Raw genomic sequence first — 18,230 nt, 5'->3', positions numbered from 1 at the left:
AGTGTTGGAAGACAAAGTGCTGAAAGATGTGCTGGAAGTGATAGTGCAGAAAGAGGAAGGATTTGACTCATGCTTGGAGGAGATCTTAGTCAAGGGTCTAGGGTTTGGCAGTTGTTCAAATAAGAAGCTTCAATAAGAGAAAACTTACAAAGGGTTTCCCTCTCAAGAGTGCAGAGGGTTTGTCCCCGACAGAGAACCAAATTCTGTGTTCTTGTTATTTTGTTTTGGTAGCAGTTTGATGAAGCACACACATATGCACTAATAAGAAGAAGAAGTATAAGCTAACAAAGAAAAGTCAAAAGACTGCACAAATTGTTATCAAGTCTCAGAGAATCATCACAACACCACTTTGCCCTAGATTCTCTAATATGGTATCGGAGCGAAGGTGACACATCAAGGAAAGGGCAACTCAAGAATACTCAAGCATCTACAAAGTTGAAGCATCAAACCTAGAAGTCTCAACCACTTCAAGGACAAAGGGTCTACAATCCATCATTCATCAAGGAGGGCTACAAAGCTAGAAGGAGAGCCTTATATAAAAGAAGAAGCAGATCTACATCAAGCTACAAGTCCTCAAGCACACCTCATCACCGAGTAAGTCCACTTGGAGAAGACAACTTGAAGGACATCAAGATCATCAAGCTTTCAAGGAGGAAGCAAATCCATCAAATCTCAAAATCTATCAAGTAAATGTCCCCTTCTGAATATACATCAATGTCTTTTTGCAAGGAAATCGATAAATTGGTAGGCACCAATAACTTTCTTGCATGGAAGAAGAGGACTGATCTACTTCTCAAGGAGAATGAGCTCCTAGAATATGTCAAGGGGAACATCATTGTCCCTGCTAAGGAACAGACTCAAGCCTTAGCCAAGTATAATAAGGATGAGACAAGAGCTCAAAGGATTCTGATAGAATCAATCAAGGACTCTCTCATTCCCTATGTCTCCAAGTTTGAGACATCAAAATAAATTTATGATAAAATAGTAGAGCTATTCGCGATATCCACCACCGAAGAAGTATTATCTCTGAGGAATGAATTATACAAGATGAAGACAACAAAGGAAGGAATAGCTCCTTACTTCATGAAAATCTCTAAGACGAGAGATCAACTTCAAGAGCTTGGGGAAGTCATGTCTGACAGAGAGATGACAACTGTTGTACTCAATGCTCTACTTGAGGAATGAGGAAACTTCACATCAAGCATTTATGCCAAGAAGGAAGCAACCACTCTCAGTGATATGTGGTCTCTATGCTAAACAGAGGAGACTAGACTTAAGGCGAAAGAAGATGTGGGATCAAAGGAGCAAGCATTTGCTACCATGGCCAAAAGAAAGGGTAAATTTGGCAAGTTTGGTCCACGAAGAACAAACAACAAAGACATGTCCAAGATCCAATGTTTTGGATGCCAAGAATATGGACACTACAAAAGGAATTGTCCCAAGCTTAAGAAGGACAACAACAACAAGAGAAAGAGAGAAGAAGCTCATATAACTCAAGAGGTGGAAGAGGAAGGAAAGAAGCAAAAGAAGGAAGATCCTCTAGATCTCTACTATGACTAGGTCAAACTCTTTCCTTCTAGACTTCTTTCAAAGTTTTGAGTAGAATAGGAGCATATAGGAATAAATTAAATTGCATGGCTAGAATTACCCTCTAGAATCTAGCAACATGATGTACATGGAGTTCTAGACACTCATGTAGATGTAGCATTTATGAGAAGAACAAAAATGCATAAGTAGAAATATCTTCTAGAATATAGGAGCATGGCAAATATAGCTCAAAGATATTCATGTAGAAGGAGCATACCTAGAATAGGACCTCATATATGATGGAAGAAAACTTGATCATGACAAGAATCTTAGAAGACCTAAATCATCAAAGGTAGGAAACATTTGCAAGGCGAGGATCTTTAAAATCCTATGATGGAATCTTCAAGAGAAGGTTCGTGAACCAAGGCAGATGTCTCATTGGGAATCCCACTCATGGGATTCAAGAAAAGGGATGATATGCAGGCAGGCTAAGATGAAGCAAGAAGGGCTACACCAAAGAATGATCAAGGAGGATCAAGATGGATCAAAGTTTAAGTCATGTCATCATTTGTATATTATTGAGTTATGGGTATAGTTATATAACATGATCAAGCATGAAAGGATCTCTTTCACCAAGAACATGCTCGAAGGCATGTACCACGATGCAATGAAGGTCAAACAAAGAACATGCCCACATAAGGAGCATAATATTGCTGACCAAGAAGCAAGAAGAAATGTTGACAAGTCTAGAAAGCAAGGGATGAAGGAATGCTTCCACGAGAAGCATCAGGTGGTTGACCGATCTATCTGAGATGAAGCAAATGAAGAAATAGATCAAACATGTGAAGAACACCATGATCACCAAGAATCACTATCTGACAAAATGCCTTTAAAGATATTTCCCGAAATAAAGCAGGATAACTCTGAAGAAGGGAGAAAGGACCCTTTACACCTATAAAGGCCTTGGAGATATAAAAGGTGCAGATAACTAATTCTACTATATGAAGATGTCGTGATGAAGAAGACACCCAACAAAAGGAAAAACAATGTTGAAGCAATATCAGGATGAAGTCATGATGGGCTACCAAGTCAAAGCATATAACCTAACAAGTATGATGGAGCATCCATGAGGAGAGCATTATGAAGCATGAACAAGATGACAAAGGAGTAGCCAAGATGACTAGAAGAACTTGATAGTCACTTTCCATGAAGCAATGACATGACTAACCAAGAAGGAAACTGATGGATGGATGGTGCCCTACTAAGAAGAAGTTCGATCGAAGACTTCATGACATCAAGAAAGGAAGTAGATCATGCATCTAAAGGACCCACGAAGAAGAAGTTGTTGATAAAGGCAAGAGTTCCCAATTAAGAGGGAGCTTTGACAAGTCCTTGATCAAGAGGGCGTTTTTAATCACCCCTGATTACAAAGGAGTGACTATCGTGTTTTCCGTGTCATGGGTCATGCAGGACTAATAGCAATAAGTATAGATGAAGGCCAGTGAATGGAAATGTAAATACAAGATAGACACAACATTCTTATCTTCACTTGGGAAGAAAGAATAGGAGGATTAGGTAACCATATGGCATCCAATACTCTTTGAGGATGTGTATGGCATCCAAGACAAGAGTAGGGAAGAGGACCGATATTCTTTGAGGGTTGGGAACCCAAGATAAGAAGTCCTAGAAGATCATACTCGAGAACACTCGGGTGGGTATGTACCTTGAGAGACAATGATGAAGGTGTTGGTCTTACCAGCATTGTAGCTCATGGTCTCGTAAAGAGATGGAGTTGTTAGTCAAGGCCTTGCTCCATGGCAATGCTGATGAATATGATGCTATAATAGATGGATTGCTAATCTGGTTTCTCTTATGCGAATTCTTCAAGATCGAAAATTGCCAAACACCTTGTAATGTTGTATGAATACCTCCCTAGTTAAGAGGGAGTGTTGGAGAAAATGTAACTAGGTTCGGTCTTCATAAATGTAATTTTGATATTTGTACTTGTACTTACTCAAGAAAAGAGAAATTATTTTTGTATTATTTGTCAATGAGTTTCTTGCTCATTGAAAATAGGTTAAGCACATTTTGAAGTGCTTCTAGAGAGTCAAAGTCAAAATGTAATTATGAAAAGACCCTTTGAGGGCATGTTACATCATGTAAGTCATCAAACAAGGTCGAGGAAATAATTCCAAGCATGGCCAAATCCTCTCCTAGCACCAATGAAGTCTACAAGCAGCAAAAACGATGAACAAATGTGAAATATAATGCAACTGTTAAGTCGGCCTAGAAGACAGTCAAGTCGGACTAGATGACAATCAAGTCGGCCTAATGGATAGTCATGTCAGCTTGAGAAAGGAGCGACAAACCTCTATTTATAGAGGTTGTCCACTCCTCATTTAGACATATAACACAAGCTCTAAAATCCGCAAAGACAAGGGTGACTAGAACGTTGGAGGACAGTCGAGTAAAGGTGGATAAGAAGTCTGTTAGGGCAGCAAAGAGACAAGGAAGGACAGCGAAGGTACAAGGCTATTCTCTAGGGCATCAACAGCCACACGTACGAGGGAAAAAGAGGTTTGTCTGCGGTCAAGTGCAATAGGAACCATCTCTCTGTTTTGGGCTAATATACAAGGGTTGTTAGGCCTCCTCATCCAGCAAAGAAGGAAGAAAAGGAAAGTGAAGAAAGAAAGGATATTCTAGGGTTTCTGTCAGCACATGTGAATACTTCAGCAAGGTATTTTTTGTGGATTCAATAGCAGTCAAGGGCAGCAGCATAAACGGTCTCATTCAGTTGTGCATTAAGGTCCACAAGGTATCCAAAGAAAGGTGAAAAAGGATCTCTTTATAGCAAAGAAGAGAAGCCCTAATATTCTAGGGTTTCCTAACCTAGAGGACAAAGTGCTGGAAGACAAAGTGCCGGAAGTGATAGTGCAGAAAGAGGAAGGATTTGACTCATGCTTGGAGGAGATCTTAGTCAAGGGTCTAGGGTTTGGTAGTTGTTCAAATAAGAAGCTTCAATAAGAGAAAACTTACAAAGGGTTTCCCTCTCAAGAGTGGAGAGGGTTTGTCCTTGGCAGAGAGCCAAATTTTGTGTTCTTGTTATTTTGTTTTGGTAGCAGTTTGATGAAGCACACACATATGCACTAATAAGAAGAAGAAGTATAAGCTAACTAAGAAAAGTAAAAAGACTTCACAAATTGTTATCAAGTCTCAGAGAATCATCACAACACCACTTTGCCCTAGATTCTCTAACAGGAATCTCCAGCACAGTTGAGGAACTCGAATTCTCTGCATGCACTAGCTATTTTGAGTTGATTGATCAGTTAACTGGATGATCACGGAGATTGATTGAAGTCCCATTGCATAACTGACCTTCCACTAGTTCCTCCCACAGTTGGAACTAGTTTAACTGAAAACAACTTGAAATATCTGACCTTGATTGTTACAAATTAGCAATCACGCGTGCTTAACTGAACTCTAACTCCTACAACTCAAATTTACTAAGTAAATTGAGTGACACAAGCTCTGTCACACAAGTTAGCTGCATCCAAGTTGTCTCCTGATGTGGAAATTCAAATTTTCTAAATTTAATCAAGGAAAAATCAAATTGAGAATTTATTGTTGCATTTTTCAACACAAACTAGGTTCAAAAATTGTATTCACCAATTCACTCTTAAGTGCAAAATTCACTTGTCTCCCATACCTTTGTTCCAATTCCTTCTAATTTTCTAGGACTTGAAACATCACTTTCTTCGAACCTCAATTTCTTCTTCTTCTTCTTCTTCTTGTAGTTCATCCTCTTGCTTTTTTTCCACCACTTCCTTCTCTATCCTTTTGTAGGTGATCATTGGCTTTTTTATTTCCTCCTCTTGCTTCTTTTCCACCACTTCCTTTTATATCCTTTTGTAGGTGATCATTGGCTTTTCTGCGATAGTGTCTAAAAAATCTTTCAAAAGCTCAAAAACATGATTCTCCTTTGCTAAGATATTCAGACACTTAGGAGTTGATTAAGATGAACTTCATTTAATGTGTTTATAGGTAAAGTGTGTTTCTTTAGACTATCTCCTTATTATGCATTTGTAGTTCTTTAATGCGACAATGATTATATGTTCTAGACACAAAACGATTAAACGATTCATATTCTCCTTGATATTAACATCTATATTGATCTGTGGCTTAACACTGGATTGGTCCATGATCTGTACTTAAAGAGCATGGAGGATCATTTGTCAATGATCAATTATAAGAAACTTATATGTAAAAAAAAATTCCTTTTTTATTAATAAATTGCCTCAAGTGGCTATGATGGTTGGGGCCATGCACTATTTCCCTCATTGAGGGTTTTAACCAAGTAATGAACTAGTGGGCTGATCTTTGCTTTGTGTGTGTGAACAATTGCTTAAGGTGTTTGATCTGTGTATAAATACCCTACTTTGTTCAACATCCTTGTTTACATTCTTCTTTGTTAATGCACTTGTGAGTTCATCATGATAACATCCCAACTAAAAAGCATCTTCTTAAAAATAGGCGTATAATTTATATATTTTTAACCCTTGCTATAGTCAACTTCCAATCTGATTGTCCAAAAATTTGTAAATGATAAAACTCAAACTTCTTATTTGCTTCTATGAACAATTATTGGGCAAATTTATCCTTTAACATGCAACTAGCCATCTCATCTTTATAACCCATTTGGTTGTGGAGAAAAGGGTTCAATTTGTGACCCTTTAATGCCCTTGTGATGTATAAAACTTCTATAAATTAACTTTTAGGTATTCGCCACCACCCCTTCATATTAAGAACTTTTATCCATATCTAAATATCTACCACTTTCTTGAAAACTTCAAAGAAAACAAGTGCATCAATTTCATTCATCAAAATTATACCCAAATCCTTTCGAAAAAGTTAGTTATATAAAAGTCATGACAGCGCCACCCATGCCATAAATGGACATCAATCCACACAAGTAGTCATCAATTGTTGGGCATCGATCCACATCCACACAAGTCGTCATCAATTGTTTGCAGAGTCATTACTTTTCTCTAAATCTTCCTTGGCTCAAACTTCTTTGTTGCTTTCTTGAAATGCAACCAATTCTTCTCAATTTCTTTTGCAACCACTTTGGTTTTCCTCACTTATCGTTTATCTCAAACTCCTTTCCATCAAAACTACCTTAAAATTTATCTTAGTAATCTCATTTATTCAAAGCAATTGTTCTTAAAGGTGATAACATACCAAACATTTTTTATGTGCTTCACCATCCCATCCATCATTTGTATCGGAATGTTGTATTTGCCTTCAACTTCATTAGTGTCATCAATATTGGTCATCATTTTTCCTTTACATGTCTCTATCTCAAAAACAACAATTACCTACAACTTATGTTTGATGGCTACATATACAAGCACCATAACTCCTTGGCATCCTACTCCTTTCTTTGTACAACTAAAAACAAATAATCATTTTCCTCTTCCTCCTATTCCTTCGTACACTCACTAATAACTATAGATCCTTGTTTGTTCCTTTTATGTTAAAATTAGCAACTAGGGCCAAACCCCATGTGGGTCATCTTATTTATGGCAACTGATATTTTTCTTGGATCCCTCTCATGGAGAGGTGTAGGATTGATCTAAAGAGCATCCGATTCCGACAAGTATTCATGGAGTTATGAATTTATTTGCGTTATAAGACAATTCGTCAAGGTCGGCCAGCAACCAAATAAACCCCATATGTGCTCAACGTTTTAGTATAAATAGAGGTGGCCTTCAAGTCATTTCAACACACTTGGGATCTCTTCCTCTCTCTACTTGTCTTTAAGTTTTAGTAGGAGGAGAGATCCTAAGGAATAACATTGCCTTGATCCAGAGGGCAGAAAGCTGGAACTGCCAAAAAAGCCGAAACTATCAAAAAAGCCGAAAAAGCCAGAAAAGTCGGAACTGCCGGAAAAGTCGAAAAAGCCAGAATTGTCGGAAATGCCAGAAAAGTCGGAACTGCCAGAAAAGTCGGAAATGCCGGAACAACCGGAAAAGACGGAACTGCCGGGATTACCAGAATTGCCGAGAACAACCGGAATTGTCGAAAACAGCCGGAATTGCCAGAACTGTCGAGAACTGCCGAAACAGCCGGAGCATCTATCTCCGAAGGAGAGCAGCATGCAAGGGACAGCTAACTAACATTGGAATAGTTGTATGGTACTTAGCAGCAAATACACCAAGCATGCAGTGTTACAGCTGGCATGCAAGGGACAACTAACTTAGCAGCAAATACACCAAGCATGCAGTGTTACAGCTGGCATGCAAGGGACAACTAGCATGCAACAACAAGCATGTTAGGGACAACAAGCAAGCAAGTTGCAGCCAATCACATAGGTCAGGATGGCAACATGGTGCAGCAATGGCACATAATGCAGTATAGTGATGGATACAATCATGATTAATGAAGCGTGATGAGATGCAACATAGTGATGATGGGTGCAGCATGGTGCAGCGCGGTGAGGTGCAGCATGATGACGAAATGCAGCACAACGATAGGTGAAGGAGTCGCCTTGGAGAATTAGTTGAAGCATCATGTCTTCAATTGATCTCATGTATCATCTTCTTAGAGATGATCTATGCTCTTATCTAGATAAGTCAAAGTGTTGACTTCTATTGTAAACATACTATCTCTCTCTCTCTGCTGAACTATTGAAGAACATATAAGAAGAACTGATCAAGGGTTTCCCCACATTGGGGTTTGTCCCTAGCTAGTGCCACATCTTGTGTCCTATTGTCTTGGCTTGTCTTCTGCGATTTATGTTTATGTTCTATCTGCAGTTTACTTTAATGCAAATGTGATTGCTAATCTGGAAAAGATATGGAGCTAACTGTGAAAATTGAAATAAATTGGAGCTAACTGTGAAAATTGAAGTAAATTGCTCTAAGCATAGAACATATACCTAAAATTAACATTTTATTCTTTGGATCATGCCAAATGTATGTAACCAAATGTTCATGCTTATAGTCTTATTTTAGCTTATATTCCTCCTATCCATATGGAGATACCTCTCAATTAAATGTTGGGTCGTGTGTTCATTAGATACATCAATGACCCAATAAGCTAACTGTAAAGAGTGGTATCAACTCGCTTTGCTCTGGTAGCATCCACCTTCCTCCAATTTGTGACTAGAGGCATGGTCATGGGCCTCCACTCCTGCATGCAGAACCTCTTAAGAATCTCCTGTGTGTACCTGCCCTGCCTTAAGAAGATCTCCCCATCACCCTGCCATACCTCTAACCCAAGTAAATAGTTCATCAACCCTATAAACTTCATCTCAAACTCCTTTACAAGATCTCTCTTGCAGTCAGTAATGAGCTTCTTGTTCCCTGTCAGTATCAAATCGTCAACATATAACACAAGAATGAGAGGTTACCCCCTAACCACAATATAATACAAGTTAGGGTTAGCTTCACTCTTGGTGAAGCCCAATCCTAGAAGGTAGTTGTCTATCTGGGCATACCATGCCCTTGGTGCCTGCTTGAGCCCATAAAGGGCTCTCTTCAGCCTGCAAACATGTGTGTCTTTGTTGAAAGTCTCAAACCCCTCAGGCTGCTCAACATAAATCTCCTCCTCAGCAACTTCTTTAAGGAAGGCAATCTTCACCTCCATTTGGTGGATCTCCCACCCTGTCCGCATTGCAATCACCAATATTGTCCTAATGGATGAGTACCAAGCCACGAGTGAAAATGTCTCATCGTAGTCTATCCCCTCAACCTGAGAGAACCATTTGGCCACAAATCTAGCCTTGCACTTCTCCACAATCCCATTAGCTATGTGCTTAATCTTATACACCCATCGTGAACCAACAACTGATTTGCCAACTAGTCTTGGCACTATCTCCCAGAAATCATTCATCATGATAGAGGAATACTCCTCTACAATGGCATCTCACCATACATGCTAAGAGGTTGCCTCCTTATAGCAAGAAGGCTCTGAGTCTATCAACTCAATCATCAGCACCATGTACAAATCTTTATGGTTGTTTACTTTGTCTAAATGTGGATTTGGGTGCTCCAACTCTATCCTGAGCCTCCCTGATCAACCAATCTACCCACCTGGCTCGTCTTCTCCTTGTGTTGGGAGTCACTGGCTGAGTGGGCCCCACTTGCTCTACTCTCTCCTATTCTTGCATTTTCTCCTCATCTGTGTGCTACTCGACCTGCCAAATAACTGGTTGTGATAAAGTTTAAGTAGTTGGTCGAGCCTCTTGCTTGGGAGCCTGCTACTCCTCATGTGCTACACATTAGTCACACTCAAGGACTTCCTTAGAGCCTTTTCCTCCTCAAACTTCGCATCACGCCTGATCATTACCTTTTCGAGTGTTGGGACATACAACCTGTACGCCTTGATGTCTCACTATAGCCCATGAAAATACCCTTCTTTGTTGTGGGCTCCAGCTTCTTCCTGTTATCAAAAGACACATAGCATTAAACAACACTACCAAAAATCTGGTAGTGAGACACGTCAAGCTTCTTGCCTATGAAGAATTCCTTTGGTGTGACTCTGCCTAGCACATTGTCTGGGCTCCTACTCTACAAAAAGACTGCAGTGTTGCATGCCTCTGCCCAAAGAAATATTGGCAGCCCCTAGTCATGCAACATGGCCCTAGCCGCTCCAATATTGCTCCAATTCTTGCACTCAGCCACCCCATTCTACTGAGGGTTATAAGGTGTCGTGAGTTCTCTCCTAATGCCCTCCTTGGCACACAAGTCCTTGAAGACGTTGGAGCTATACTCCCCATTGTTGTCTAACCTCAGCACCTTGATCTTTTTACCTGTCTGGTTCTCCACCAAGGCTTTAAACTCCACGAAATTTGAGAAGACTTCATCTGCCTTCTTCATGAAAAAGATCCAAGTCTCTCTCATGTGGTCATCAATGAAAGTGAAATAATATATTTATCCCATAAGGGATGGAGAGGAGAATGGTCCACAGACATCCGAATGCACCAGCTCCAAGACGCTCTAGCCCTGTTATCTCTACTGGGGAAGGATGTTTTGGCATACTTGCCAAGTTTGCAACCCTTGCACACATCATGTTGGTCAAGACTGCATTATGGTAATCCAGTAGCTATCTCTCTCAGAATCTTCGATGCTCTATGGTTTAAGTGACCCATACGCTCGTGCCAAAGCTCCCCAAGATCATAGCTTTGATCACTAACTCCTCTGCTACTCAAGATTGTTGTTGTCTCAAACTAAAGCCTGTAGAGGTTCTTCACCCTAACTCCAATCTGCTTAGTTGCTCCGAAGTTGAAAGGCTTGATAAAGGCCTTTCCTCTATTGAAGATAGCCTCGTAACCCTTGTTCTCCAAGGTTGACACTGAAACAAGGTTTTTCTTCAAATCTAGGACATAAAGGACATCCTTGAGGTAGGGAGGATTCCCAGACTCCCTCTCAAACTTGATAGTACCCACGCCCTTGGCTAAGTACCTGCCATCGTCTCCTAGCTCTATGTGAAATTGCATGCCCTTTTCAATCAATTGGATGAAATACTCCTTGTTCCTGATCATGTGACAAGAAGCTCCATTGTTAACATACCACACACTGCTAGCCAATGAGCTTGACATGCAAGTTATGAGCAGGAGCTCCCTCTTAAAGTGAGAAGTGAACTCCTCCACCTCTGCTAATGTTGCCATGTGGTCCTTCTTGGACCCTTTCTTCCTATTTGGACACTTGGTAGAATAGTGCCCAAACTGATGGCAAGAGAAGCATTTTATCTTGCTGAGATCTTTCTTCTTCTTCCCGCCTCTGGAGTTGGACTTGTCCCCTCCAGTGGCCTTCTTGCCCTTAGCCTTACCCCCTTTGCCAACTAGGGCAAAGTTCTCTTCCTCAATATTTACGTGAGACCTAGCTTTACCCTGCTTCTGAATGTCCTTTTCGACATAATCACTCCACAACCTCTCCCATCCTAGTAGGTTTTCTCTACCACTGATACAATCAGTAAAGTTTTCCCATGACTTGGGAAAACCTAACAACACAAAATTGACTAGGTCTCTGTCTAAGACTATCTCCCCAACTCCAGCTAGCTCGTCTCTCACTTGGGTGAACCTGGTGAGATTTGAGTCCACGGAATCATAATTCACCATCCTAATGTTTCTGAGTTGTCTCTAAGCACCAGCTTCCTAGCCTCACTCAAACCTTGGTACAATTCTATAATGACTATCCACATAGCCTTAAGCTATCTTCTTACCAGATAGGTGAGGTATGATGTGATCCTTGACTCCTTCAAGGATAATTCTCCAAGCCTTTGCATCTTTCTTATTGCGTTGAGCCAACTGCTGAGGGTCTACTGGTTGAAATGGTGGACTATCCACAAACTCCCAAACTCCTTGCTCCTCCAACACTACACCAATCCTCTCCCTCCAAGAACAAAAGTTTGAGGCCCCATCAAGGCGGTCCTCAAATCTCAACCCCATATACACCATATTGTAGTTTGATCTGCTCAGAAACCCTTCGGCAAAGTAGCTTCAAGAAAACCCTAGCACAAGTCAACTTCTGGAAAACCCTAGATCATGCTGCTATAAACCCTAGCACAACCCCTGAACTGAATTGTGCCCACCATCCCCACGAACGGCTAAGATTAGATCTAAATGGATGGTTGAGATCACTTTATTTTTTTATGATATGAAAAATAAATTTTTCCTAAGTGACTTAAGTCAAAACAATGAGATAAAGTGTAAATTACGCCTTTGGCTCACCTGTGGGTCCCCCTGCTAAATTTAGTGCACCTCTAAATTTAGTTGAAAGCCCCCTCCTCTAACTCCATTTAACAAATAATCACTTCAATTAAATTACTACTTAATTTCCGTGCATACCATGAGCAGTTTGCAGGGGGGCTCATTGGTCATTTTTAAATGCACAAGGGGTGAAGGGAGGGCAACCAACCAATTGTTACCATATATGTCAGGCGGTAAACCAAACGAGTCCCCTCTTTTAATTTTCGCGCATTTTACCCCCCTCCCAATTAATTAAAACCACTGATTAAAAAGTAATATAATTTACAAGGGTTAAAAAGAAAATATTACAATGCATTATAGGAACGTCCAAGTTTTTGGTAAATAACAAATATAAATAAAATTACTAATTTGTTAGTGAAAATGGCCACCCATACACAAATAGTGGAGATTCTAGCAAAAGGAAGATATAGATCCACATCATGAGCAAATAAAAATTATAGACATTGATTTCCAGTCTCCTGCCATCTTTATCCTCAACCCTATTTTTCTCCCTTTTGATGCAAACGATTTATGAGGGTCTATCATTTCAAGTTTTCTTATGGTCCCAATCCTAGGACCTGTGGATTATAAGCTCACAAACTCAACCTGTCCTCGCTTCCATTGGAAACTGAAGAACCCTGTGGTCTACATGTAACATTAATTCATCAAAAAAAGTCAACGGATCTATACATCAAGCCACCAATGCATTAAATCACCATGCACAAACATAGAATTACAAGTAGAAATCAAATTTCATTGATTAAACCCACTAAACTATTACATAGCATCTATTGGTGCCTTGGCTAGCCAGATCTTCATTCTAATGGTCATCGCTTCATACACACACAAGTTTACATATTATATTAGAAAATTAAATTATATTATTTCAAAACCCACGGTCTTCTCCATAAAGCTCTAAACATGATCCTTTCCACAAAGCTCTCAACATGATCTTCACCTCAAAGCCCTCAACGAATTCCTAAGATTTCTCACGAATGTGATTTTTCAAGCTTTAAATCCTTTATAAAATAGATATTACCCTGCCTTTTGACAGCTACACCTTTTTGAACTCGTTCTTGCTAATTTTCTTGGAGGTGGGTCGATGCTCTTGCATCAAACTCCCAAGGTACAAAACTTTATGACCTCCTGGTCGTATGCTTTCTGGTCTTCTCATAACAGCTTCAACTCGTGAGCTACAATATGCCTCTATAGTAACAAGTCTCCACCTTGCTACACAATACCTCACCAAACTTTCTCTTGAGTTTGGACTTTTAGCATCTTCTTGGTTCTCTTCTCTGGAACCCTATGAGCACTCCTTACTCTAAGCTATTGCAAATCTTCTCACCTTGCTCTATTGACACTTACACACAGAAAACAAATCTCTTACCAGATCTTTAATCAACTTGTACCTTCTTTCACTGCTCCTCCTCCTCCACACTACATGCAAGAATCTTTTGTGCTCTGATACCACTTGATGCAAACGATTTATGGGGGTCTATCATTTCAAGTTTTCTTATGGTCCCACTCCTAGGACCTGTGGATTATGAGCCCACAAACTCAACTCCTCCTATACTAATTCATCAAACAAAGTCGACGGATCTATGCATCAAGCCATCAATGCATTAAATCACCATGCACAGACATAGAATTATATAAAGTAGGAATCAAATTTCATTAATTAAACCCACTAAATCATTACATAGCATCCAGCCAGATCTTCATACTAATAGTCGCCCCTTCATACACACACAAGTTTACAGTTTATATTAGAAAATTACAATATCTTGGATTATTTCAAGATCCAAGATCTTCTCCATAAAGCTCTTAATGGATCCACCCGACAAAGCTCTCAACATGATCTTCACCATAAAGCTTTCAACGAATTCCTAAGATTTCTCACAGAGGTGATTTTTCAAGCTTTCAATCCTTTCTAAAATAGATATTACCCTGCCTTTTGACAGCTACAACTTTTTGAACTCATTCTTGTTGATTTTCTTGGAGGTGGGTCGATGCTCCTTCATCAGACTCCCAAGGTACAAAAATTTATGACCTCCTGGTCATATGCTTTTTGGTCTTCTCGTAATAGATTCAACTCGTGAGCTGCAATATGCCTCTATAGTAACGAGTCTCCACCTTGCTACACAATACCTCACCAAACATTCTCCTAAGTTTGGGCTTTTGGCATCTCCCTAGTTCTTTTCTCTAGAACCCTAAGTGCACTTCTTACAATTGTTGCAAATCTTCACACCTTCCTTTGTACACTTGCACATAGAAAACAAATCTCTTACCAGATCTTTAATCAACTTGAACCTTCTTTCGTTGCTTCTCCTCCTCCACACTACATGCAAGAATCTTCTACACCTTGATACCACTTGATGCAAATGATTTATGGGAGTCTATCCTTTCAAGTTTTCTTATGGTCCCAATCCTAGGACATGTGGATTATGAGCCCACAAACTCAACTCATCCTTGCTTCCACTGCAAACTGAAGAACCCTGTGGTCTACATGTAACATTAATTCATCAAACAAAGTCAACGGATCTATGCATCAAGCCATCAATGCATTAAATCACCATGCACACACATAGAATTACATAAAGTAGAAATCAAAATTCATTAACTAAACCCACTAAACTATTACATGGCATCTATTGGCATCTTGGTTGGTCATATGTTCATTCTAATGGCCGCCCCTTCATACACACAAGTTTACAATTTATATTAGAAAATTACAATATCATGGATTATTTCAAATCCACGGTCTTCTCCATAAAGCTCTTAACATGATCCTCTCCACAAAGGGATTCCTAAGTTTCATAACCTTCTTTTAATCCTTTATAAAATAGATATCACCTTGCCTTTTGATAGCTGCACCTTTTGAACTTGTTCTTGCTGATTTTCTTGGAGGTGGGTCGATGTTCCTGCATCACCTTTCAACTTTAAAATCTGGCCACTGAACATAGCATTGTGGGATGTTGCTTAGTGAGAGTAAGCAGTCAGCTGTTATCAACAGCTTAGGAAGCCCTCTTTCATCCAAGGGCCAGCTTGTGGTCAAAAGTTGGTTTGAAGATGCCCTGGCATAGTCCCCAAGCAGCCAGGAACATCTCAAGGAACAACATATCATAAAGAGACATTGGGGGGCTTTTGAAGCCTAGACAACTAGGCCTGTGCAGAAGTACCTGCCCAAGCTACAAAAATGGGTGAAGGGTTCACCCAAAACGTATCCACGATCTTAACACACAGTTCTCCAGAAGTCTTCATCAACAACAATTTATTGACTGTGGAAATATCCATGCTAAAAAAACATGGACATATTTGTTCCTTCAACAACCATTCTAAATATATTTAGTTGGCTTGATAGAGCTCTTGAAAGACGACATTGTCAGCATAACCTCTGCAGACAGAAAGATAGGTCTAAATTGGGCTTTATTCTGTCTTGAAAAGTCAATCAGGTATACAAATTTTTAGACAAATAGAAATTTTAATTGGCAGCATCTGATGTGAGGGTATGGCGTGGGATTGGAGGCAAAAGTGAATGCTAGTGGCATTACCAAATTATTTATGCTAGGAACAAATGTAGTGATTATAAAATCCTTAAAATAAGGACTATAAACCAAAATCTGTTAAAGGAAAAAATGAATACTAGTATTCATCTATGGACAAATACCTCAGGGGAAATATGTGAACCGAATAAAATTAAATGCACCGGAGTTTTATGACCTTATACCATATTGCAGGATGTGACAATTTTGATCATCGTACGCCTCATCGGCTAGATTAATTGAAATCAAAATTTCTCATTCATAGATTCCAATGGGATTGTACTTCAATTGTGAGGGCTGTGGCCTCTCGAGCCGCCCACCAGGGTTCCAACCTCCAATCTCTCCAGTGGCATGTGCTTAAGTGAAGCGCCTAAAAGACCAGTTCTCGTGCACAGGCAGGCTCTTATCTGGTTCGCCCTTGGTGGGGCGGCTTTCCCACACAAGTGGGGCCGGAGCATGTAATTCTTCCAATCTAGCCTTGCATAAGAATTACTTTAAAGAAAAAAACTAATGTCATCTAACACACTGAAAACAAGCCCATAAGTTGTCTTTAGCTTTACGTCTAAACCCACTACAGGCAAGAATCTACGGGAAGCTGCCAAAATCTATTGCCGATTGGAATCTAATATAAAGACTTATCACTGAACATTACATACCGTATCGCTTTGTCATGCCCATTGTCAACTGTTTCGGTCCCTGTTTTGGCATCTCCTAGCCCAATATCTTTACTTGGGTTTTTATGCATGTCCTGTATCAAACACAATATGTAAAATACAAACCGGCTAAACCATTTGTTGTAAACCACAATCACAGAAGTTGAAAGAGAGAGGCAGAAAGCTTAATACGAACACTGCAATTCTGTCATTCTGAATTCTACGAGCGATTCATAAAATAAGATGCAATTTGAAAAGAGCTCTGGGGTTTTCGCGTCCATATCTTTCCTTATGCCATGTTTTACAGTTGCTAAAACCCTGCAGTAGGGTTTAGAGTTTAAAGAGCTAATGCCTACCCGGTACTTGGTCATGGCCTTATTGAAAGCATTGAGTAGAGCAGAGTCATCCCATAACGTCGTATCCTTTGCCGCCATTGAACCTGCAATCAGAGATTCGAATAGTGCGCGCCGGCTGCGGAAAAAATACAACAAATCCTTTACTTAAATCGGAGTCGTTTTGCCTTTAGAAAAGTGCGTGAAGTTTGTACTGCGTTTGTTAGGAAGAAGCTCTCCTCTGCGTGTGACTCAATCAAAAACCAACTTACGAATCGAAATACCAAAGTTTTTCTAACTGTTTCAAAAATATATGGTTTTCTAACTGTTTCAAGTGATTATGGGCAATGCAATATGTCGAATAGTCACATGAGTTAAAACAAAGATGGGTCAATCTAGGTAAAACAAGTAATTGTCCTAAAGGTGTAAATACACATCGAAGGAATTGCTCGATCAAAAACCAACTTACGAATTGAAATATCAAAAGTTTTTCTAACTATATGGTTTTCTAACTGTTTCATGTGAAAAAATATATGGTTTTATGTTGCATAGTCGTATGAGTTAAAATAAAGATAGGTCTATCTAAGTAAAACTAGTAATTGTTCTAAAGGTGTAAATACACATTGAAGGAATAGAAGATTTATGAAAATCAGGAAAATTGTGAAGACAAAATGAGTATTTTTTTTTTCAAACTTTTGCATTCACCACTTGAGTCAATATAACTCAGAGAACAACTTCAAAGAACTAGAAAAAAATGACCAGGTAAAGATTGCATGAGGGAGGTTGGAGCCACTCTTGACTTTCGAAATGATGATTACAAATCTCACCACCTTACCCATGTCCAATGATTCTCTTCTCGACAAAAGGACCAATGTAGCAAAAGCCATGTCAATTTGGGCATGTGCCCTTCACATGAAGGTCTTGGAAGTTGTTTTTTTAAGGATTTTGGTTATAGTAATTTCAAGGATGTTTGCGGGGTTTTTGTACAATATCCTAGAATCGAAGGGGACGCTTGGGATTACTTTGATTTCATACTAGTGTTGACCATAAACATGAGGAGTGGAATGATATTATCTTTGTTTTGAATGATACAATGTTTGCACAATGGTACTGTTGTCACTCACTGCAAAATGTGTTTTTAGTTGCCCAAAGTACAAAAAAAATTGAAGTATGAAGCCATCTTCCAAGCCACATAAGCTCTTAAAGCTAAATCGGACCCTCTCCATTGGATTGTACTCAGAATAAGCTTTCCAACAGTATGTAGAGGCCCAAAAATGGACTTTTGGATCAGAAGATATGGCATGTTGAAGTGTGGTTGAAGTTCAAGGGTTTTGTTGCCTTTGAAATGAAGGAGAAGAGCATATTGGAGGTTCGGGAGCATATTGCAAATCACAAATCGGAGGATCAGGTAGCGATGAGGCAATCG

The 18,230-nt window shown here is 39.6% G+C and overlaps 1 protein-coding gene across 1 annotated transcript in view; it reads right to left on the bottom strand.

Moving 5' to 3' along the window:
• Positions 1–17,131, bottom strand: part of LOC149224091 (uncharacterized) — a 107,337-nt gene extending 90,206 nt beyond the window's left edge. The window contains exons 1-2 of the mRNA XM_089385998.1: positions 16,829–17,131; positions 16,476–16,567 (exon numbers count right to left, since the gene is read on the bottom strand). Coding sequence (XP_089242124.1) covers positions 16,476–16,567; positions 16,829–16,906 — 170 coding nt within the window. The 5' untranslated portion in view covers positions 16,907–17,131. The remainder of the gene's footprint in view (positions 1–16,475; positions 16,568–16,828) is intronic.
• Positions 17,132–18,230: the final 1,099 nt, after the last annotated feature.

Source organism: Pinus tabuliformis, chromosome Q (assembly GCF_031772625.1).
Source record: "Pinus tabuliformis cultivar Carrire ecotype Pingquan chromosome Q, CPIR1, whole genome shotgun sequence".
Lineage (NCBI taxonomy): Eukaryota > Viridiplantae > Streptophyta > Pinopsida > Pinales > Pinaceae > Pinus > Pinus tabuliformis.
The sequence above is the reverse complement of the archived record's forward strand: the minus strand, read 5'-3'. Positions and strand labels throughout refer to the sequence as shown.